This window comes from Patella vulgata, chromosome 5 (assembly GCF_932274485.2).
Source record: "Patella vulgata chromosome 5, xgPatVulg1.2, whole genome shotgun sequence".
Taxonomy (NCBI): domain Eukaryota; kingdom Metazoa; phylum Mollusca; class Gastropoda; family Patellidae; genus Patella; species Patella vulgata.
In genome coordinates, this window is record NC_065883.2 from 17,382,866 (window position 1) to 17,406,957 (window position 24,092).

Genomic DNA, 24,092 nt, shown 5'->3' on the forward strand with positions numbered 1-24,092 from the left:
ATACTATCGGCGTAGACTGGAATAACCAGACGCTAGAGATTGAAATTAGATTGAGAATATTGGCGTATTTCGCCGAACATAACTGATTAGAAATTACAGTAAAATCAGAAACGATTGAATGTAAATCAATTTATATACATTCATATTACATTCTTGTATGCGTTGCGACCCATCTGTACCAATTTCTATGTCCCAAATATTAGCGACTTAGCTCCTTTAAAACAAGATAAACGTTAAACGTTTAATTTCTTAAGTTCCCCAAAGTTTGGGTTGATCTTAATGCACAACCTAGAAAATATCCAGACAAATTCTTAAGAATTTCCTTAAGTTCCCCAAAGTTTGGGTTGATCTTAATGCACAACCTAGAAAATATCCAGACAAATTCTTAAGAATTTCCTTAAGAACTTTTTTTCTATATCGGGTTCAAAAGCTTTAACAGTCAGAATAATGCTACTCGCCGTCTTCATTTCCCTGGTCGGTTCAGAAAAGTAGCACGTTAAACCCTATTTCATTTCATTTAAAAATATGAACAATATCACAGGAAACAATTGTCAAGAACACTGTCCTGTATAATTGCGTTCACGGGATTCCATGTGGACGTAAACGAGGCGATACTTCTGCGACATGCATTCGAAACATAGGCCTACTGAATTTCGACGGGGATAATCTTTTTGACCAAAGGAAATAATCCCGGCAAGTCTGAAGAAAAAAAATGTTGAACATGTGCGGCCCAACCTGAAATAAATGCCCTGCTACCAAAAAGATAACCACAGATCATATCAAAGACTAAAAATTCAAATATACTTAATCGGGTGGGAAACAAATTTACAAAATATGTGGTCATTCACTACAAAAAAACCTGTTTAATTAAAAGTATGGATTCGATCTTGAATTAATTTTTCCGATTTTATTTTTCCTATAACTAACTGCCGTAGTTAGTTAAATGGCTACTGCCTCCATTTACAAAACGGTTGGCTTCTAGTGCTGACCTGTTTTGTCACATAAATTTAATCTTGTATAACCAAAAGTATTATCGGCTATTTTCTATTGGTTAACTTGTTTCATGTATTATTGTAAATGATCAATCTAATCTTGTATAACCAAAAGTATTATCGGCTATTTTCTATTGGGTTAACTTGTTTCATGTATTATTGTAAATGATCAATCTAACCAAACCTTCCGTCTCAACTCAATCAAACACCCACAAAAATTAATACAACTAATGACAGATATGTTTAAAATGACTTTACTTTATATAATATTTATTATACTTGGGTGGTGACTCATAATTGGTGATAACTTCAGTTGGTATTGTATTCATCTATTTCACATAACGACATCTATACGAACAAAGTTTGGGGGGGGGGCTGAATGGTTAGCGTGGGCGTGCTGTATCATAAAATCTGTCATTGAGTCAACTGGCGTGGTTTCGATTCCCCGGTTGTACGTGGCAAGGAGTAGGGTCGCCTGTCCAACCTCGTGGGTTTTCTCCGGGTCCTCCGGTTTCCTCCCACTGCTAAAGATCCCTAGGCGCAAGCGAATTATTAAAATTAAACCATACGTTAGTCCCGAAATGACCTAGTTTGTGTCGAGTGGACGTTAAACCCCATTTCTCTCACTCTCTCACGAACAAAGTTACGACGAAGTACACAATAAACTGAAATGAAATGAAATTGGGTTTAGCATTCTACTCCGACTGGGCTAATGAAGACGGGCTTTCGCCATACAGTGTGCTATGAGGGAAACTTTGCCCGGCAGCGACACTATAACCTACTCTTATTTCAAATTTCAACTGTCAAGAGTTCTATTACCTACACGCCTAATGCATAATGAAAGAATATAAATATAAGCAGTATAAATTTACCTAGCGGCACTAATTAAAGTTCGACAAAATTGAATTTATGAATTTGCAAAATATGAATAATTTCATTGGTTTTGTTATTGGTTTAAACAATATTTTACTTCGAGTACAACATGAGTATTTACAATACTGATATAATGGATATGAAAACAAGCCGAAGCTTGTAAATTATGTATTTCAATACAATTAAATAAAGTCTGGAATAGATAATCTAAAATTTAAGTTCACAAACGTAGTAATATTTGGGTACATGTATTTTATGATCATTCACACTTATATTAATCTTGAAATTTAGTGTAGTGAAGGCGTTTTGAGTATCATTAGAAAGATTATTCCAAAGTGTTAGTAGCAATATGTTTCAATTCATTTCATTTTAAGAACAGAGCAAGACTGTGCTTCAGAAATTTTAGGCGGTACAAGAAGACTTAGTGGGTTATATAAATATTCATAGTATAAAGTACATTATGGGAAGTGTCGTGAACAAGACCTGTTATGGTTCTTAATGCATCTAAACGGAGATTTTCTAATTTTAAGGACTCAAATTTGTTACAGTTGTCCCAACCCAGGGTGTCAAATAAGGTTAAAAATAAATACATTGTAAATAATTTCTAGAGACATTCAAGAAACGCGCTTTTTTAAGCCACGGATACAGTCAATAGAGTGTTTTAACTTTAAATATTACATATTCAATGTGGTTATCTCACTGACAATATGCTTGTAGTATATCGATTCCTTAATTTTTACGTTGTTAATTCAAAAGAAGCTTGGAATTGTTTTCTAGAGAATGTCATGGAAGCTGTTTTCATGGGGTTAAATCTTACTTTCCATTTAGTCGACCAGCTGTTAATCAACTTCAATTCTAAATTTAATATTATTTTCACATTCATCTGGATTTTCAATTGTTAGATACAAAGCTAAACGTATATGAGAATCGATATTTTCAGTATTATCATTGATATAAATAAAAAAAAGAAGTGGACCAAATACTGATCTTTGTGGGCCACCTACGGTTATATTATTTAAGTTAGAGCTTTCGCCTTTACTAACTACTGGTTATTTTCTATTCTAATCTATACTCTTCAAAAAAAAAGTAGGGGATATTGAAATGCAAATACCTATGCAGGTCGTGATATGATAAATAGTCATGGATACTTGACATGCATTGAGAGTATGTTCACAGATGAAGAACTTATCGCCCCAACAGAACCACTGAGCTGCACATGCGACACGCAATAGTGCCATACACGTGGGAGGAGTTCATTGTCAAATTTGACACTTCAAGGAAGGGTTTATGAAAACTGCCGCGTGCTGGTTAATCTATCCATGTTTGCTTTCATATCGGTTCTTGCATACGATTTACTGTTTAGCGTATCTTTAGTGTGTTACGTTTAATTTGATCGGGAGACGTGTTCGTCGACGTCAACCGACAACACTGCAAGAATTGGCCGTGACACTGCAAGAGGAGTGGGTCAGATTGCCCCATTTCGTGATTGGACGGTTGATTAGGAGCATGCCACGACGAATTGCCGAATGTCTGAGGATTGGTGGAGCAATAATTACTCATTATTAAGACACAAATCAAAAACGTCCATTTTCACTTTTGACGGTGTATCTCTTTGCGAGTGAAATGGGGCCGTCAGATAAGCCGCCCATATAAACTGTTTATGTTCATGTGTAGGCAATTGGCCTGTTATTAACATACACTGGTTACCTCTAATAAAAACAGAAGTGAATTTCCGCAGTTTTGTATTGTTTCTGAATATCCCCTACTTTTTTTGAAGAGTATAATATAGGAGTTAACTCGGATACCGAAACAACTCAGTTTGTGAATCAAATCCTTATGCCACACACGGTCGAGGGGCTGTGCGAATATCACTAAAGATGGCTTTTACTTCTTTACCGTTATCGAGAGCTGAAGAAATATAACCATTAATTGACAAATAGTACAGGACCCTTATTCATGAAAATTTAAACTAAGATAAAATCGAAATTTTAAGAAATACTGCAATTCGCTTGGCTGACCAGTAAAATCAATTTGCATATATCCAATGAAGTTGCTTAATAGATGATTAGTTAATAAAAATTGTGTATATCTTTGTAAATTAGTCTTTTAAAAACGTCAAAGACTTTTTCAAGTAAACTTAATAATGATATAGGTCTATAATTCGAAGGATCGAGAATGTCACCAAGCTTCGATAGCCTGTTTCCATGTGTCCGGAAATACAGATACATTGTGTAAGAAATTAAACAATTTGCAGAGGGGGCGGATTAATGACGTAGCCAAAAGCGTTTTATAGCTGGGGTGCTGGAGAAAAATGAAAATGTACCCTAGTTAGGGAGGACCCTAAAGGCAGACAAAGGGGCCCCTCTGGCAAAGGGAAAGGGTCTCCCGAGTCCGAGTCAATCGTTTTCTATACACTGTTACTGGAGGATATGTCCGAATGCACCAAAATGTTTTCTATTTTGCAAAATTTCTCGACCTCCGGTGGCCGGGGGCAGAGCCCCCCCCCCCCCACCGGACTCCCCCCCCCTATCCCCCGCGAAAGAGGGCCCGGGCTCAAAATAGTATAGCCACGCCCCTGGACGTAGCACATTGTGTCAAAATAATGCTAATTCTGTCAGGTCCACTGGCTTTATTTGTCGAAAGTGAGGTTAACTGATCGCTTACCTCAGCTGCTGTGTAAACAGGTTGTTCAATTTCAAATAACGTAAAGTTCCAGAGGATCATCGTTATCATTCTCAAGATGATATTGACTCGAAAAATAATAGTTTAAAATATAAGCCTTTTCACAATCGGCCATAAAACAGTGTATCTTTAACTTTCAGGGTAGGGAATCCCTGGAGGACTTGACGGTATGAAAAGCATGACTTTTAAAAAGTGTCCACCAAGCCCTTTTATTTAATTTATATGATTTAATTTTATTATCACTATATCGTAGTATTCTTGTTTAAATTTTCTTACGTCAGATATAACAAAATTTTCACCCAAAAAAATTCATGCGTTTTGGCCCGGTTATGAATTCTATCGTATTACGTTTGCGTATTATACGTCTTAGCTATTATACGTCTTAGCTAACCGTTCACCCATGGGATATCAACATCTTTATGGGGACAAATTTATAAATCCCTTCAATTGTACATGACTAAACACATTTTCCTTTACCGCCAGGCCCGTAACTAGGGGGGCACAGAGGGGGGGGGGGGGCTCGAAAAAAGTCCCCCCCCCCTGTGAAAATTTTTTCGGCCCATAAAAAACATAGATATACATTGTTCGTCAATATTACAGCATCCCCGAGAACACTTCCCCCCTACTCTTTGCTCTGAGCTAGTTACAGCCCTGTTTCCCGCTCTTTAGCCACAATCCCTGACAAATGACATCCAGGGGTTCTGCTTATAGCTCATGCCTGGTTCAAACCCTGGATCTTATTGCAAGACAACCGTAGCTTCCTCTGATATCACAAAAGAGAGAGAAAAATAGGGTTTGACATCTACTGAACAAAAACTAGGTCATATGATAACATGATAAAATAGGAGTCTTTAGCAGTGGGGGTAAATCTGAAGACCCAAAGAAACCCCATAAGGTTGGACATGCAACCTTACACCTTGTCACATACAAGTGCCGACTCGAAATAACGCAACTTGACTCAATGACAGATCTTATGATCTAAAGCGCATGCGTTAGACCATTCGACCATCCAACCCACCCATATCATGGAAGAAGAACAATTACATTTTATTAGATAAATATTTTAATTTGAAATATTTCATATCTCTCCTTCTAAACTTTCATTCTGTAGTTCCAGGTAAGCATCATCCACCTCTGATCCAGTATCGGCCAATATACGTAATCTTTCTAAACAGACCTTAGCTACTTCACTTAAATCAGGCTGAAAATAGTAAAATTATTTATTATGAATAAAACAGGAAACCCAATCGACACAAACTAGGTCATTTTGGGACTAACAATTTTATTTCGATAATTTGCTTGCGTGTAGGGGTCGTTAGCTCTAGGAGAAAACTGGAGGACCCAGAGAAAACCCATGTGTGCATTTAGGATTTTACATAGTGAGAATAATGCTAACATAGAAGACCATATTTCCTTGATTCCATCAATCATTTAGAAAAAGTCACAATCCTGGAAATACATTTCAAACTTAGTTGAAAACCATCATGAGTTTATGGGGAATACATCAAATATGTTGAAATTTATCCCTTTAAAGATACATTATGGGAGATTCGATAACCAGTTGGCAGTTCTCACTATGATAGTTAAAAACTAGATAACGACTCAGATAGATTTTACGTCCGGAACATTACCGGAGTATATCTGCCAAAAGCTAACAATTATATGCAATACCTGTAATATGTTAAACATACTGTCCAAAATATCTTAAGGCCAAAGCTAACAATGATATGCCATACCTGTAATATGTGCAAGCCCTTTAATGTTACTACTGCTAAATCTTCCATACCATCCCCCATAATATCTATACTATCAACTCCAACTACAGGATAAGCAAAACTTCTCGTCCACAATAACTCAAAACCTTCTTTTTTATAGTTTCTATCAGGAGAACTTTCATTTGATTGATTCCGACTAGCACAACTTGCAACACTTTCCAATGAACTTTTTAATTTCTTCAAATTTAAAGTCTCACTTTCCTCGTTCAATGTTTTAAATTTCAATCGTTTTTTAATGTCAGGTATAATGTCTTCTGTTTGTTTTAACGTTGAACCGGCATCTTGTTGAGTATATTTATAGGCCAACAATTCCTGTTAAATAAAACAAATAATAGCGTTGTACAGTAAAATTTAAATTACTTACCGGTCTACTGCACTTAATATTAAAGAAATAAAACGTTTTTGGGTATGACAGACTGACAGACAGGAGTGATGACAATATACAAATGCATGACAATGTCGGGGTATAAAATTCAAATCGGGGGCCATGGTGACTCAGTGAGTAGGACACTGGCTCGTTAACCTAGAGGTCCTGTGTTCCATCACTGCTTTGGCCGTGAAAGTTCATCCAGATTTTTTGGTGTGGTTCTCCGTCATTGTCAATGGTGCAGGACGGAGAGTCTGGCAAATGACAATGTATATTCGTTCCAATGGGCAGAGAAACGGAGGTCCTATGTACACATTGGCGTGCACATAATAGAACCCTAGACACTTCAAATTTGAAATAAGAGTCGGCATGGCCCCGATGTCCAGGCTAAATTTCCCTCAAAGTACACTACATGGCATATGCCCGTCTTCATTAACCCAGTTGTTGCAGAACAGTAACATGTTAAATCCCATTTCTTTTTATTTCATTTTATAAATTTCTAATTAGTTTAGCAATCAGTGTATTAAATAAACCTAGATTTTTCAGATTTACTTTTCTGTTCTATGATTTACTCTCTAGGGGGACACTCAAATGAACAATCCGGAATCGAATTCTCTCAATCCTGAAAATAGTGACAAATGAGTGAAATGGGAGATTTCGGGCTACAACGCATGTGGTGACTGCGTAAGAAAATATTTTAACCAACCATGCTGCTGAAACATATTTGTTGTGTTTAATTACGTCTTGATTCTACTCACAGCAACTCTGATGTCGGGACTGCACAGAACTGTGACAGGGCTTAAATCTGCTGCACATTTACGCAATTCTGTCAATTTGGGATGTCCAGACTGACTATTCCCAATAACTCCAATCAAGGGGAGTAAATCCCCTATTGGCCTAGAGGTAGACCACCATTAATTTCTCCATTGACTTTAATGTATATATCACCGTATCCAACCTCTCAACACTGTGATTCTGTCAATCACCATTAGACTTTATTCACTGGTTTTCAGAAAATGCAAGAATAAAGATTCCTTGGGAAAATATCCAAGACAGAAATAAATTTTTTATTACCTGACCGTATGTACCAATTAAGATCTCATTTTGACCATCAAAATCTATATCAACAACACAAGAACATAATGGTGAATCATATTTCTCACTGTTAGGTAGTGTTAAACAATCTTCTAATCCTTCGACTAAAACATTCCTACAAAAACAAGTTTAACAGAAGTTGAGATATTTTAAGAGAAGTTGAGATACAGTAGAGATATTTTAACATACAAAAGTTGAGATATTTTAACATACAATAGTTGAGATATTTTAACATATAGGAGAGATATTTTAACATACAGTAGAAGAGACATTTTAACATACGAAAGTTGAGATATTTTAACATACAGTAGAAGAGATATTTTAACATACAAAAAGTTGAGATATTTCAACATACAGTTGAAGAGATATGTTAACATACAGTAGAAGAGATATTTTCACAGAAGTAGAGGAATTTTTGCAAATCCACGAGGTCTAGCTATTTGAAATGTTCAATGTACATTTTGTTCTGAACTGAAAAAAGTTTACTTATTCTATTAATAAATTTTACCTATAAACAACAGCAGGCATAAGAGCACTTGTAACTAATAAATGATATATTAATGTGCGTTCTTCGTCTATGCCACCATTTTCTGAAAATAAAAAGAAAACCATAGTTCACTTGAAAGGAAACTAGAGGTATATAGAAGATCTAGCAACTATTTACATAATTTTAGATTAATATTGGCATTTTGTTTTGTATGGTTATGTTTGAAATAATGAGATGAATTTCACCAAGGCATTAACTTCAACTATCATGCTTGTATTTAACACACACTGCACAATATCAAGATAATACCTAAAGCATATATCAATATGCATGGATCATAAGTTTTTCCAACATCATTAATGTTATCTTTTGGGAGCTGCAGTGGCTCAGTGTATTAGGTGCTGTCTCGATAAGCTGGAGGGAACGGGTTGGATCTTGGTGTTGGCCAAGAAAACTCCTCAGGATTTTCCGGAGTTGTTTCCCTTTGTAAGTGGTGCATGATGGAGTCTGGCAAAGGCCAGTGTCTAGTCATTCGGGGGGTCCTGTGTACACACTGGTGTGCACACAAAAGAACCATTGACAGTAGCACCACTGCCTGGGTAAAATTGTTCTAATAGCACACTGCATGGCAATTTATAATAAAACAAATCTGTAGAACATGAACCGTCAATCCCTTATGGATGTTAGTGTGCATTCTAAATATGTATCAATAAATTGTTTACATCATACATACCTTGTGAGGACTCTATAAAAGATGGACATGGAACTTGATTTTGTGGATTAAATATAACTATAGAAGTAATAGGGTTCCCATGTGTAGAACACCAACTTTTTAATATAACTACAAATATATGAATAAAATAACCTCAAAAATATATACTATGAAACCAGAATTATTTGCATGCTTATTTCTAGGCAGATCAAAGAAAAATTACTAGGCAGGTGGATATTGGGACGGGACAGGGTTCTTATTATTACCTTGAATATGAAATATACTCCTCTTAAAATACAAATAACATAACATCAATAATTCATATTAACAAACAATACTTTTGCAGGGTTGGTAAGGTTGTTTTTTTTCATTAATATTTCAAAATATTATGTCTATATAGTCAATGAAAATGTCATAAAAACTAATTCTGCCTTGTTCTTGACATACCGATGTCATTCTTAAAAATAAAATTGTGCCCCCTTTATATAATTGAAATGAAATGAAATGAAATGAAATGGGGTTTAACGTCCTACTGTTTTGCTCCGAACTGGGCTAATGAAGACGGGCATACGCCATACAGTGTGCTATGAGGGAAATTTTGCCCGGACAGCGGCACTACGGCCTACTCTTATATCGAATTCCAACTGTCAAGGGATCTTTTACGCGCAAGCCAATGTGTACACAGGACCTCGGTTTTTCGTCTCATCCGAATGACTAGACAGCTGTCCTTGTCAGGCCCTCCGTCCTGTATCACTGACAAGGGGGAACCACGCCGGAAAATCTGGATGAACTTTCTCGGCCAATGCAGGGATCGAACACCCGACCTCTAGGCTAGCGAGCCAGCGCCTTACCCACTTAGCCACCGTGATCCCCTATATAATTGAAAGAATGATCATAAAGATAGGTTACCAGGCAACAAAGTCATCAGCGCCAACAAATAAGGTTCTTTCACTTAGGCGCCTGTCCAACCTTGTGGGTTTTCTCCGGGTCCTCCGGTTTCCTCCCACCGCTAAAGACCCCTACGCGCAAGCGAATTATTGAAATAAAATTAAACCGTATATGAGAGTCCCGAAATGACCTAGTTTGTGTCGAGTGGACGTTAAACCCCATTTCTCTCTTTCACTTGGGCAAGGTCCCGTGTACACATTGGGATGCACGTAAAAGATCCCTTGACAGTTGGAATTCGATATAAGAGTAGGCCGTAGTGCCACTGTCAGGGCAAAATTTCCCTCGTAGCACACTGTATGGCGTATGCCCGTCTTCATTAGCCCAGTTCCGAGCAAAACAGTAGGACGTTAAACCTCATTTCATTTCATTTCATTTCATTTCACTTGGGCAATCTTTCAGTTTGATCAATAATTGAAAATCAATATGCTACATTGTATCATGGGAATAATAAATGGACCCGATTGAAAATCAGATGGTAACTTTAATAGCTAGAGTGGCCTCAAAACTTTTATAGAGAGCAAGGCCATGACTCTGTAAGTAACTATAGCTAATCATGGAAAATCAATCTTCTTCCTCGTCTGATGAACATAACATAACACTGCAAATAAATTCAAGGTTCATCGAATGATAACCTTAGCCTCTTGAGCTTTACAGGAAATGTGAATGAGAGATAGATGGACAGGGGTGATGGAAATATCCAACCACAGCAGGCGTATAATTACCATTTTTTTGTACATCAACCAAAGAAAATTTAACTGTTCCACTTTGGAAGCCCATAGCCGTTAATCTTTTGGTGTAATTATCTGTATATTTAATTACAAGTCGTAGTGTACTGAAACATTAATACAGGAAATCATATACACAGCTCTTTAGATTACTTTTACTGTTACATCAATTCAAATCTTTTAGTTTGCTTAGAAATTTTAAATTCAAACCGTGCATAACTGCAATACAGAGGATAGGTTATAAAGGTTTCAAAATTACAGGTATTTAGACAGAGGTAACAGGATTTATCAACAATTAAAACCACTAATCGTCATTTCAGGGATTCTGAATCCTTTGCAAAACTACAAGATTATAAAAGATGAAAATGTAAAAGGAATGTCAGTCCCAAAATTATTTGATTTCATTTGTATTCAATCTGATTAAAACACAGATCCTATTTCGTTTCGTTTTTTATAGTTCAAAATTTCGTTTTACTTGTCTTTACTACACTAGGATCTGGAAAAGTTGTTATATTACCGGCATTTTGATTAAAGTGAGGGATAAGACAATGAAACAGTCTGCTACGGTGACTTCTTGGCATTCCATACACGGAACTGTGGCTAAACCACTAGAAATGCCAACGCTGATTGATTAATCAATGTCTGACCTACCAAAACAACCGGTCAGATCTTCATGTAGTGTATGCCATCGAAAGTATAAAAAAACATAACGAAATATAGATCTGTATTTTAATCAGATTGTTTGGTACAGAGGTCACACTGTCGGTCGGCAAAGTAGCAATTTGTGATAAAAATATGTAAGTGGCGACTAAAATTTGTTTTTGGCGATAATGTTTTGCGGTACAGGCGATTCCTTCAAATTCTAATCCTATTTATCCTGGATTAACCATTATTAAAGGAGCTAAATCGCTAATATTTGGGACCTAGAAATTGACACAAATGGGTCGTAACGCATACAATAATGTAATATGAATGTATATAAACTGATTTACATTCAATCGTTTCTGTTTTATTGTAATTTCTAATCAGTAAGGCTCGGGCGAAATACGCCAGAAGATTCAATCGAATGGCAATCTCTAGCGTCTGGTTATTCCAGTCTACACCGATAGTATTTATTGCGAATGCTCTCCAGATAAGAATATAGTGTCACCGTTTGACATGACTTCTGGAATATGCCTAGCCTCGTTTTTTGAGTCCCTTATTACAAATAGCACTGAAACGCATTATGGTACACGATTCATGTACCAATTGTAAAATGTTTATTTTTTCTTAAATATTGGATATCAGAAGGCCATCTTTTCCCGGTAAGATCACAACATCATGTTGATTTAAATTGATCAATAATTCGTGTTTTCAATGTCGAAGATTTTGGATGTTATTGAGTTAGAGACTTAGCTACTTTTAGTGTCAATCACATGGCGGGGTACTTTAAATTAATCAACTGGCTGATAATCCGGATCGCGTCAATGAGTAATACTAATCAACTGTCTTGGATTAATGATTAGTTGATTGATAATTGCCAGTGATCTATAGAAAGCCTATCCCAAGTCATTATTTACTCCTAATGATTAATCTAAGCGGTGATTACTTGATTGATGTTTCGTTTCGTCTTAAAAAGAATGGTAATACATGTAATCAAAATGGCCGTCAGTTCCTTTTGAAGAGAATTAATTATTTTGATAGCTGAATTCCATTTACAGTGGTTTCATATACGGCATGTAAAATATACAAGCATGCATATTGGATATTATTTCAAATTATATTATTAGCACTGGTCGAAAACATAAAAAAAAAGAAGAATAGTGACGATTCTTGAGCGAGAAAACAGTTCGCCATTTGTATCATATTACCGTCGCCAAATTGCTCTAAAAGTTAAAGACAGGTATAATTGTAAGCATCTCTTACAAATATAATTGAAATTTATATCATTCTATCAGGGATTTAGATTCTGATACCTCTACAGTACCTGAAAATAACAATTTGCCCATTGTACACGCACACATAAATTTATAAACCAGCGGCTGCCAGACAGGATACGCCCACATTTTCGAGAGATGGATAGGGGCCGTAATTCAGGAAGTTACGGTCCGATATGCGCGAATATCGAAAGGAACCGAGATCTTTGGGTGATAAACTTACATTTCAAGTTTCAACAAAATCGGATAAAAATTGTGACCTATAAGGTCCACAACCTTGATATACCATATTTTTACGCTTAGGGTTTAACGGTGATATCATAATACGTTTTTTTAAATCGGATAAAAATTATGACCTCTATTGGGTCCACAAGCTAAAAACGCGATTTTTCGTACAATCAGGGGCCATAATTCAGGAAGTTACAGTCCGATACATGCCAATATCGAAACCTATATTTCAAGTTTCATTGAAATCTGATAAAAATTGTGACCTGTAGAATGTTCAGATATGCCCGAATATCGAAAGGAACCGAGATCTTTGGGTTATAATCATACATTTCAAGTTTAAACTAAATCAGATAAAAATTGTGAACTCTACAGTGTTCACAAACTAAAAACGTGATTTTTCGTACTATCAGGGGACATAATCCATGAAGTTACAGTCCGATACATGCCAATATCGAAACCTATATTTCAAGTTTCATTGAAATCTGATAAAAATTGTGACCTGTAGACTGTTCACAAACAATTGTGGACGGACGGACGGACAGACAGGGGCGACGACAATATACGTCCACATGAAAATGTGGGCGTATAAAAATTAATTGGCAATCCCTGGATGGGATTTGACGTGTAAATACTAAAAATATATTGTGCAGTACGGTGCTCAAATAGACTAAAGTCACCAAAAATAAAATCTGATCTTATTAAATCCAAACTTTGCTAATCTATTATGTAAAGACAGATTTTTAAAGTTGTTGTATATTGTATTGTATATATCGGTAATTTTTTTATAATAAGTCTAACTGAAACATAACATTGTTAGATGTTGTCTTTTTTATCACACATTTTTGGCAGATAAAATATTCCAGTTGGCGGGAAAAAATATGAACATTTTTTTTATATAGGAATTATCATCAATTTTGGCGAAAAAAATTGAAAGCCAGCGTGAGCCCTGGTTTGGTATTGAACAAGATAAGATGAATTAAATATTTTGCATCAGATTCCTTATTCCAATTGAATACAAGTCGGATGATTAGTTACCATTGATATTTTGGATTTCTGTTCTTAATCAAATGCTAAATAATCAATTTCAGTCAATTTTTGCCGTGAAAATGAGATATTGACTGAAAAATGCAAATGACAATCTGCGGCTTTAAAGAATGTTGCCATTACAAAACATTTACAAACCTGCTATCACAATCCTTAAATTCTGGAAAATATTCATCAGGGTTTTCTTCTAAAAAATTATTGTCTGCTTCCTTCATAAAATAAATAAATTGTCACTCAGTAGCTTATAATTTATTATCTAAGAAAGTATTTAACTTTCACAGTGATTTAATAGGTCATTTCAGTTTTTCCAACAGGACCATTAGCCCGGGAGCAGCGGTGGCTCAGTCAGAGCATAAGATGTTGACTCGCTAACCAGCTGAAAGTCCCATGTTCAATCCTGGTCAAAAAAATTCTTTGTATAGTTGTTTGGATGGGACAAAAAATGTGGTCTTGTGAACACAATGACAGATGGAATTCGAAATAAGATAGGCTGCAGTGCAGATGACCGGGCCAAATTTTCGTTCATAGCACACTGTATGGCATATATCCTTCTTCATTAGCCCAGTCAGTGCAGAACAGTAGGATGTTAAACCCCATTTCATTAGCCATGATTCAGTAAATACATATACAAAGCCTAATGCTGGCCCTGCCCCCTAAAAAAAAAATTATTACTCATGATCTGTGAAGATGGTTAAATTGCCTAGATTATAAACATATTAGTTAAATTATCAACGAAAAAATATCTTACATCTTTGTACATATGAATTTTATTATCACTACCACACAACAGGAATATGGATTCTTTGTTGTCATTATTGTGTACCAACCTAAAAATATAGATCAATAAAAAAAACAGAGTTCAATGAAGTGGTCTTATCACAATTTCAGAAAAAACAGGTGCTGTTCCATTTCAAAATATCTTGTCGGGTGAGAACTTGGAAGATAACTTTTTGAAATGGCTTATTTATTCATGTTTCATATTTTGGTAGTTGGTCTGTAAAATATAGGATTAATTTCTTGGGGGTGGAGGTTTACATTGAACTCCTGGCATTCTCAAGTTTAACTTTTTAAACAGATCTTAAACTCTGTGTATTAATCTAAAGTCAATCGGATGATAACTTTAGCCTTTAGAGCGTCACAAAGTGATCAAGGGCCATAACTTTGGCAGTAATTATCGGAAATCGCTGAAAATCAATAAGCTTCTTCGTCTCATGACCTTAAACACTGTGTATAAATTTGAAGTCAATCAGATATTAACTTTGGCCTCTAGAGCATCCACAAGATTTTTCAAAGTGATCAAGGGCCATAACTCTGGCAGTAATTATCGGAAATTGCTGACAATCAATAGGCTTCTTCGTCTCAGCACATTAAACACTGTGTATAAATTTAAAGTCAATCGAATATTAACTTAGGCCTCTAGAGCATCCACAAGATTTTTCAAAGTGATCAAGGGCCATAACTCTGGCAGTAATAATCGGAAATCGCTGAAAATCAATAGGATTCTTCGTCTCATGACCTTAAACGCTGTGTATAAATCAGATATTAACTTTGACCTCTAGAGCGTCCACAAGCAATTGTGGACGCCGGACCACCGGACGGACGGACCGACGGGACGGGGGCAACGACAATATAAGACCACATTTCAATGTGGACGTATAAAAACAACTACAATAAATGATACTTACAAAGTGTGTGTTAATTGGTATGGAACAAATGACAACTCTATAGTTTCTAAAAAACAAAACAACAATAACATAGGTTACTAGGCAATAAAATATGTGCCTACTACTGGCAGCAAAGTTGCAATAGTTAGGAGCTAAACAACTCATACAATTTTCAAAATGATACAGTGGGCAATGAGGGAAATTTAGCCCAGACAGCAGTGCTACGGCCTATTCTTATATCAAATTCCAACTGCAAAGGGATCTTTTACGTACATACCAATGTGTACACGGGACCTCAGTTTTCTGTCCCATCCAAACAACTAGACAGCTGTCCTTGTCAGGATTATTTTCGCCTCTGTGAATAATGGACAGATGAGTGATACTAATACATGATCACATTAAAATATGCACTTACATCACTAAATTGAAATATTTATTTTACAGTAAGTAATTTGTTTATTAAAGTGTCACTTGATTTTCTGAGACTAACACAACAATCTAAAAGTTCTTCTCTACATTGAACACAATAGGTTCTTCTTACTCAGGATAAACTTTATGAAAACTATAAAGAATGACCTGGAAATAATTTGGCTAGAATTCTAACAAAATAACTAATATTTTAATATCATTAATATCTTTAAATTTATTCATTTACTATTTACTTTAAACTAAACACCTCTGTCTCGTTAGCGGGCCAGGCTAATTATGTGGGCATCAATCGAAAGACAAGGCTGGCAACAAGTAAAGAGTAGTTTATGTATTGGCCATGTTAATCATAAGTCATAGTGAGCCACAATAGCTCAGAGAGTAAGGCACTGGATCACTAACCAGAAGATCTGGGGTTAATTCCCGGTGTTGGTCAATATGATTTTGCAGCATGGTTTCCCCTTGTCAGTGGTGCAGGATGAGTACTTGGCAAGGGCAGCGTCTAATTGTTCAGATGGGATGGAAAAGCGAGGTCCTGTGAGTATGTAAAATAACCTTGACAGTCAGAATTCGATATACATGTAAAAGTAGGCCATAGCACCACTGTCCGGGCAAAATTCCCCTCATAACACACTGTATGGTGCATGGCCACATTCATTAGCCGAGTCATTGCAGCACATTTCAACTCTTTTTCTGAGAATACTAATGCAGTAGAAGGGAGGGTACTCCATTTTACAATATCATTACAACCTCTACTTACTGGCCATTATATCTTGTTTAACCTCTTCACTACTTTCTTCGAAAGAAAAATACAGATTCAAAAACTGACCAGTTGGTTTATTGTCACCACCTTGAAGCTGTAATCAAAAGAAACGTGAACAAAAAACCTTATTCTATTTTTCTCCAACTCTCAAAATACTAATAACAAGACTAAAAATACGCCACCTGTTACAGACGATATCTTATGCCTGCCTGTCAGGCATAGATTTGTAGAATTTCTGTATTATTTTTTTTATATTTTTGATACATGTCTGTCACAAAGGTTAAATGTCAGATACAAGACCTGGAGCCATTGTGGCTTAGTGAGTAAGATGCTGCCTCACAAACTAGTTCCTCTAGATTTTCCAATGTGGTGTGGGAAGGAGAGATACTTCCTATACTCAATGGCAAACCTTAAATCTAGACTGTACACATATACATCATTGATACTTACCCTAATAAAAGTTATTCCAACAACTAAGCCTGAACCAGGATCACATTTATTCATAATATCAATAGATACTATCTCTGCATCCGCTACAAGAAGATAAAACAAATGTTTGTTATAATACATTGATATACATATTGTTGTATCGCAATATTCACACCACGAATGATATAATCTTTATTATCTTTAAGCATCTGTGAAGCCACGGTGGGTCAGTGTATATGATGCTCAGGTTCACTCCCAAAGTTGCGCGAGAAATCCTCAGGATTTTCCACCTTGGCTTCCCTGTGTCAGTGGTATAGGACAGTGGGCCTGGCAAGGAAAAAGTGTCTAGTCTTTCGGATGTTATGAAAAACCAAGATCCACCCAGGTTTTCAGTAAGCACGTAAAAGAACCAATCCTTTGTATCACCAGTGATCTCATTCCATTCCACTCCACTATACGGAGCCACGGTGGCTAGGTGGTTAAGACGCTGGCTCGCTAGTCTGGAGGTCGGGTGGCCGAGAAAGTGCATCTGGATTTTCCGACGTGGTTTCCTCTTGTCAGTGGTGCAGAACGGAGGGCCCGACAAGGACAGCTGTCTAGTCCTTCGGATGAGACGGAAAACCGAGGTCCCGTGTATACATTGGAATGCACGTAAAAGATCCCTTGGCAGTTGGAATTTGATATAAGAGTAGACGATAGTGCCGCTGCCCGGGCAAAATTTCCCTCATAGCACACTGTATGGCGTATGCCCGTCTTCATTAGCCCAGTATAGGAGCAGAACAGTAGGACGTTAAACCCCATTTCATTCCATTCCACATCTTTGGGGGAGATATATTCAAATTATCTGCCCTTGATGAGTGTGCTATTCTTATCTTCATGTACCATACGCTTAATAGCATAACGACTTGCCACTGCTTGTTTGGACTGACATAATAACATCTTTCCCATCAAAAACATGTTTTATGGCATCTTTTTGTGTGCATGTCACAACTTTTATATTAAATCTCTTGCAAATTTTCTCCTAATCAAGCAAACAAGCCACCATATTGTTGTGAACGTAAACAATGAGGCTAAGACTGGTTTGTAAACTGATTTGTGATTCATTCGTAGACTCAAGCTATGATCAAGGGCAGATAATTTAAATATGTGAATACCCCATGGATGAACTCAGGGTATAGTGGAGTAGAACAGAATGAGACCACTCCATAGTGAAGGAGCTATGAGGAAACAAAGTGCATATTTTTTTTAAAGTTGGTCAATAATAATATCCTTTGTTAAAGATACATTATGGGAGATTTTTATAGAGAGTTGGCCATTCTTGCTATAACAGTTCAAAAGTAGATGATGAAAGAAGAATATATTGAAAAATTCAGTCAAATTACTTTATTCTGAACATAGTTATCATTGTTGTAATATTTGCCTAGAAATGGTAGCGAAATGTGTCTTCACCTTCGCAGATCGTTTGATTGACAGGCGTTAACTCCACCTACATATCTCGATTATCAAGTAAAGTTTTCAATGGCATACGGAAACACTTTACAGCGGCCTCGCTAAGTACACTCTATCATTTAGCCTCGATCTAACTGACGTATTTTCATCAGGTTACCCCTTATCTGATTTAATCAATTAGTGAAATCCTATTTAAATCCGAGCTGTAGCCGAGCCATCCGTGGGTCTACAGAGTTGATTTTGGTCTTGTTGTTTAAATAAAGATCTAATTTATAATTTCTATAACATCTGAAGCCTAAATTAAGACTTGCAATAATCAGATTTAGCTGTTGCATAATGCATGTTTAATTTAAATCATACTAACTGATGACATTACAAGATCGATTTCATATGGTAAGGCTAGTACTAATAAAACATTCTCACCAAATTTTCCAGAGCAATAATCTTTTCATTTCAAAAACTGCTCCAAGATAGGTATTGCAGTGCAATGATGGTGTATTGTAACAGTACCTCGAGTTGGGGTTATGGTTGGAATATGTGACTAAGTAAGGTACGGTACAGACACTGACATGTGTACAGGGACAGTCTCTCCTTATACCTGTCAAACGGATTATGTGAAAGTCTAATAGGCAAATCAATTCAATAAATACAAATGTATGACACTAATGAGAGAGTTAAAGCCTTATCGATCCCCACTGCAAGGAATGTACATGTATGATGATATACTGAATTAGACAGTATAAGCGGCATTAATTCCCACCGTAATCAAGCAATCTATGATGATAATAAATTAGACAGTATAGGCCTTATCCATTGCATTATAAAATATAAAGTCTTGTGTTTACCTGGTATATAAGTAAATTGCACTGCTCTTGAACATGGCTTTAGTTTATTTTGTATCTTTTTATACTCAACAGAGACAACATCTCCCTTCAAGGAAGCGACCAACAGACGATTAGTTCCATTCACATTCGATATTCTAGTCATACCATAAATGTTAGTTTGTGATGTTAAACCACAATAATGTGCATCAGTCCACCTCCAACTTCTATCTGATGACATCATGAACTTAAGAACTTCTTTAATAATAAAATATAATTGCTCACTGTGCCATTGTCTGGACCTGGACTATGGTTCCACTATTGATATCTTCCGTCTTGTCTCGGACAAGAGAAGACGCCACAAGTAACTTGCAGCTAAGTTTGATGGTGTCGTTGTGCCTAAATACCTAAACACCTACTTACTATAAGTAACAGGCTATTTGTTACTGGATTATAGAGTCAATAGAGAGCTTGATATTCCTAGGATCGTGTCAGGTTTACCTACATGTAGTTGTGTAGTTGACAGTTCTATATTCAGTTAATAATTCATCTAGAGATTTGATCTTTTATGGTACAGCCAGGTACTATAACTTGGTGCATTGTAATTTTGGTATCTTTTCAACCATTTTTTTAGTCTGACACTGAGTCTGAGTGGGGCTGCATTTATCAATAACTGAATAACAACTAACAACAGCAATAATAGTCAATATAAATTGGCCTAAATGCATCTATATGTTACCTTGTAAGATTCAAGCAATGGATATTTTATATTTATACACGAATTCATTAGATAACTCATTACTAAAATTATATCACTGAATCTTATCTATTTCCTGAATGATTGCATGCTCCTTCTAATTAAATTTCTTTTTTCTTTGGGAGTTGCTTGAATACCTGTCAATCCATTATTAGGGTCTGGTCAATCGAAATTTAGTCACTCCTTCGTCCAACTGGGTCAGAAACGTTTCATTGGTTAGTTTTATGCCGGAGTCCACCGAATGTATATAGAGACGCGAATAACTCACATCTGAGGAAAAACATTATTATGGTGGTTTTAATGTTTGACCAAATCTCCTTTGCAACAAAATTATTCACTATGAAAATTGAAAAAAAATACCTATAATGTAAGTCAGAAATACTCAATATATTTACATAGAAACACACTACTCAAATGTTTTGTTTGATAGGTCGGCTGGTTTGGTAGAATAGTGTGTATCTGGTCGTTCGACAAGTTGACAGAGGCTACTTATAGTCATGTGATTTTAAGATAGTCAAAATGGCGATCCGAGCAGCTCAGAAAGGGAGACTTATCGCGGTGATTGGCGACGAAGTAAGTAAACTAAATAACAGGCTGTGTATATTTAAACTATTTTACTGGATTTATATAAAACGTTTGCAGTCCACCGAATCCAAAAATTGTTTCTAATCCATTTCTAAAACCAACAAGGACAATTTTCATGTTCGGATTTCATCTTTTTTCAACATCTTTATTGTAATCGTTGCATTGACGTCAGACATCAAATACATCCGCATCGACATCTTATTTTTTATTTGTTGACATTGTCAATATCGATTCTATTATTTAGATTTAGATTGTATATAAATATGCATCTACAGTATAATAGGGTCTAAAAGTAACAGTATGCTATGAACATAAGGTGCTAAAATTTTTGGGTTGCCAAGGCACAAATATATTTATGAGGTGAAACCATGATTGTATAAATAGATATAAAATATTTGTATATGTTGGAAGATAAAGTGAATGCACACATAAATCATAAGAAAGCATTAAAATATTTATAAATTTATTTTAGTACTGGTACTATATTAAAATTTCTACCCAATACCATCCAACATACGTCTTGGTTAATTGTATTAGAATCGATAATGTATATTAAATCACATATCTATATATTGCTCCGAATCTACAATGATATGACCTTCATCATCTTCTGACCAATGTCTACTTGAGACACCCAAATACAAATTGAAAACATTTGGTACCAGGCCTTTTTACATGTATCTCTGCAACACTTTGGAATTCCTTGCCCTTAAAACTAAAGTTTGCTGAAACATTAACTTCCTTAAATCAAACCTCCAAGACCTATCTTTTCAAATGTTATCTTTAATTAGGACATTATGTGTGTTTTGTGTTATAGTGGGCTTGGTGTGTGGTCAGCGCTTAGAGCATTTGATGTGGATTTATAAGACCCCTGTATTAAAAAATTGAATTTAAAATATTAATAGCCATAATGAATGGTGTTTGCATTTTATTCAATATTTTTCATTACAGGACACCTGTACAGGGTTTGTTTTAGGTGGAATAGGAGAAATCGACAAAAATAGACGTCCAAATTTCTTAGTTGTAGATAAAAGTAAGTTCAGTTAAATACTAACTCAAATTGATACGGTAAACATAGATCACATTTATATGTCATTAATGTAATTTAGTTAATGCAGATTTGAAACGGAATAAATTTGCAATCTGAAATGAAAAATGAAAAAAATGACTATAAAATGTGAATCTGACATTTGAAACAGGATTTGCATTTTTCGTATTAGGTTCATGAAGAGTAAATGATTTTATTTTCCTCTGTTCAATGCTGGAATTACGTTAAAATACTGAAAAGAATCGATCACCGTGTTCTGATCAGGGAGAAGAAATTCCATTATGACGACTTTCTGTAAATCAGTTTGTAGTTGCATGCATCATAATCTGATTAAAACACAGATCCTATTTCGTTTTGTTTTTTATAGTTCAAAATTTTGTTTTACTTGTCTTTACTACACTAGGATCAGGGGGAGTTGTTATATAACCCACGTTCTGGGTGATGTTAGGGAGTAGCCAATGAAATAGTCTGTTACGGCGAGTTTTTGGCGTGAGGTGCACGGAACTGTGGGTAACCCACTAGAAACATCAATGTTGATTGGTTAATCAAATGTCTGACGTAAAAGGGTAAAAAACCTCCGACGCGACCTTTCACTACAACCGGTCAGTTCTTCATGTAGTAGAGGCCATCGAAAGTATAACAAAACGAAGTGAAATATGGATCTGTATTTTAATCAGATTGCATGCATCACAATGCACCATGGAATATGGTACTGTCTGCTATAAAGCTGATATGAGCTCACTCCATAAATCACTGCTGCTATTGATATTTTGATTTTGTTTTCTTAATTAAATATCAGTTAATATATTTGACAACATTTTAGCATTGATTAAGCTGTAAAAAAATATTACATATTTTCCGAAATATGCAAATGACAATCACCAGCTTTAATAAAAATCTTTCTGCTTGGTCATATGAAATTGGGGAGAGTAGTTTCATATCCCAGAACTTGTAAGTTTAATTTTTAAAAAGAATACATATGTATATTGTTTCAGATACAAGTGTACCAGAAATAGAGGAAGTTTTTAAATCATTTATTAAACGTGATGATGTAGCTATTATACTGATAAATCAAACAGTAAGTTTAATTTTTAAACTTTGTAGAAGAATTTTAAAAACACTAGTACTGTGAGATAGGCATTGATAGTGTGTTCTTTATTTGAGCAAGTAACTTCCCACTGAATACTGGTGAGTGGTGACAAGTTGTTGTAGTGTTTTTTAGGGGTTTGTTGCACATATTTTGAAGCACTATTTTCAAAATTTCTATATTTTCCTTTTTAGTATGCAGAGATGATTAGACATGCAATAGAGAAGCATACAGAGCCCATACCGGCTGTTCTAGAAATCCCTAGTAAAGATGCACCATATGATGCTTCCAAAGATTCCATTTTAAGACGAGCTAAGGTATGTCAACTTTAATTGGACCAGTCAGTTTCTGCTTTAATAGGCCCAGCTAGTCAATGATCAGTGATTCCACTAAATTATTGGCAGTTAATTATATTTTGACTTTTTATGGGATTGGTTTAGGGATGAGCTTTTAAGGTTACACATGAATATGCTGTGACTGATTTTGAAAAACTCTGCTTTAGCTTATATCATTTAAGAAATATTTTTGCCAGGGAAATACCCTTTTTTTGACCTTTTGTGAATACTAGTACCATAATTTCTGGTTTATATGACTTAATTTGCAGACTCTTACCAATTTTACCAATTTCTGAGGACCATGTGACCCATTGACTCTGTTCAATCAAATTTCCCATTGATTGTGCCACCGATTTTCATATAAAATCTTAACATGGGCCATCTTAATAGCTATTCTTAAAAAGAATTTGGTACATTAACCCATAGCAAGATAATCACCATTCCTATTAATGTGATGTCGGCTCATGAAATTCATTATCCGAATACCTACAATTTCATGCTGAAGTTTACTCCCCCTCCTTTTTCACGAAAGACCCCGTTGACTTCACAGACCTGTAAAAATGACTTGCTAATATCATATTTGTATTTCACTTTACTGGGTTGTCCACCAAAGAGCATTATATAATTTATTCATCTTTTGTTTCAGGGAATGTTTTCAGCTGAAGACTTCAGATGATCTTAATGTGCAGATATAGACTGTTTTGTATAGTCAATGCATTTATGCATTTGTAGTCGTGAAAATTATATCGTTTATAAATTATTCAGAATTAATAGTATATAAACCTCATGTTGAATAATTTTGTATGTCTGAATTTTTGTTTTGTATAAATAGGTTATTTATAGTCTTTATCCCGTGTATTTGTTTGAATTTATAATCCTGTATT

The 24,092-nt window shown here is 35.6% G+C and overlaps 1 protein-coding gene across 2 annotated transcripts; it reads right to left on the reverse strand.

Moving 5' to 3' along the window:
- Positions 1–5,592: 5,592 nt before the first annotated feature.
- On the reverse strand, positions 5,593–20,324 carry LOC126820979 (KICSTOR complex protein kaptin). Of its 2 annotated transcripts, XM_050549216.2 has the most exons (13): positions 20,136–20,324; positions 19,421–19,654; positions 17,148–17,230; positions 16,695–16,791; positions 15,530–15,575; positions 14,593–14,671; positions 13,983–14,053; positions 10,654–10,763; positions 9,005–9,112; positions 8,293–8,374; positions 7,764–7,899; positions 6,284–6,634; positions 5,593–5,748 (listed from the first exon to the last, which is right to left on the reverse strand). In XM_050549216.2, the coding sequence occupies exons 2-13, from the start codon at positions 19,638–19,640 to the stop codon at positions 5,626–5,628; spliced, it is 1,506 nt and encodes a 501-aa protein (XP_050405173.1). In that variant the 5' UTR covers positions 19,641–19,654; positions 20,136–20,324; the 3' UTR covers positions 5,593–5,625. The 2 variants fall into 2 exon arrangements, with proteins under 2 accessions (XP_050405173.1, XP_050405172.1); XM_050549215.2 differs by having other exon boundaries at positions 19,421–20,324.
- Positions 20,325–24,092: the final 3,768 nt, after the last annotated feature.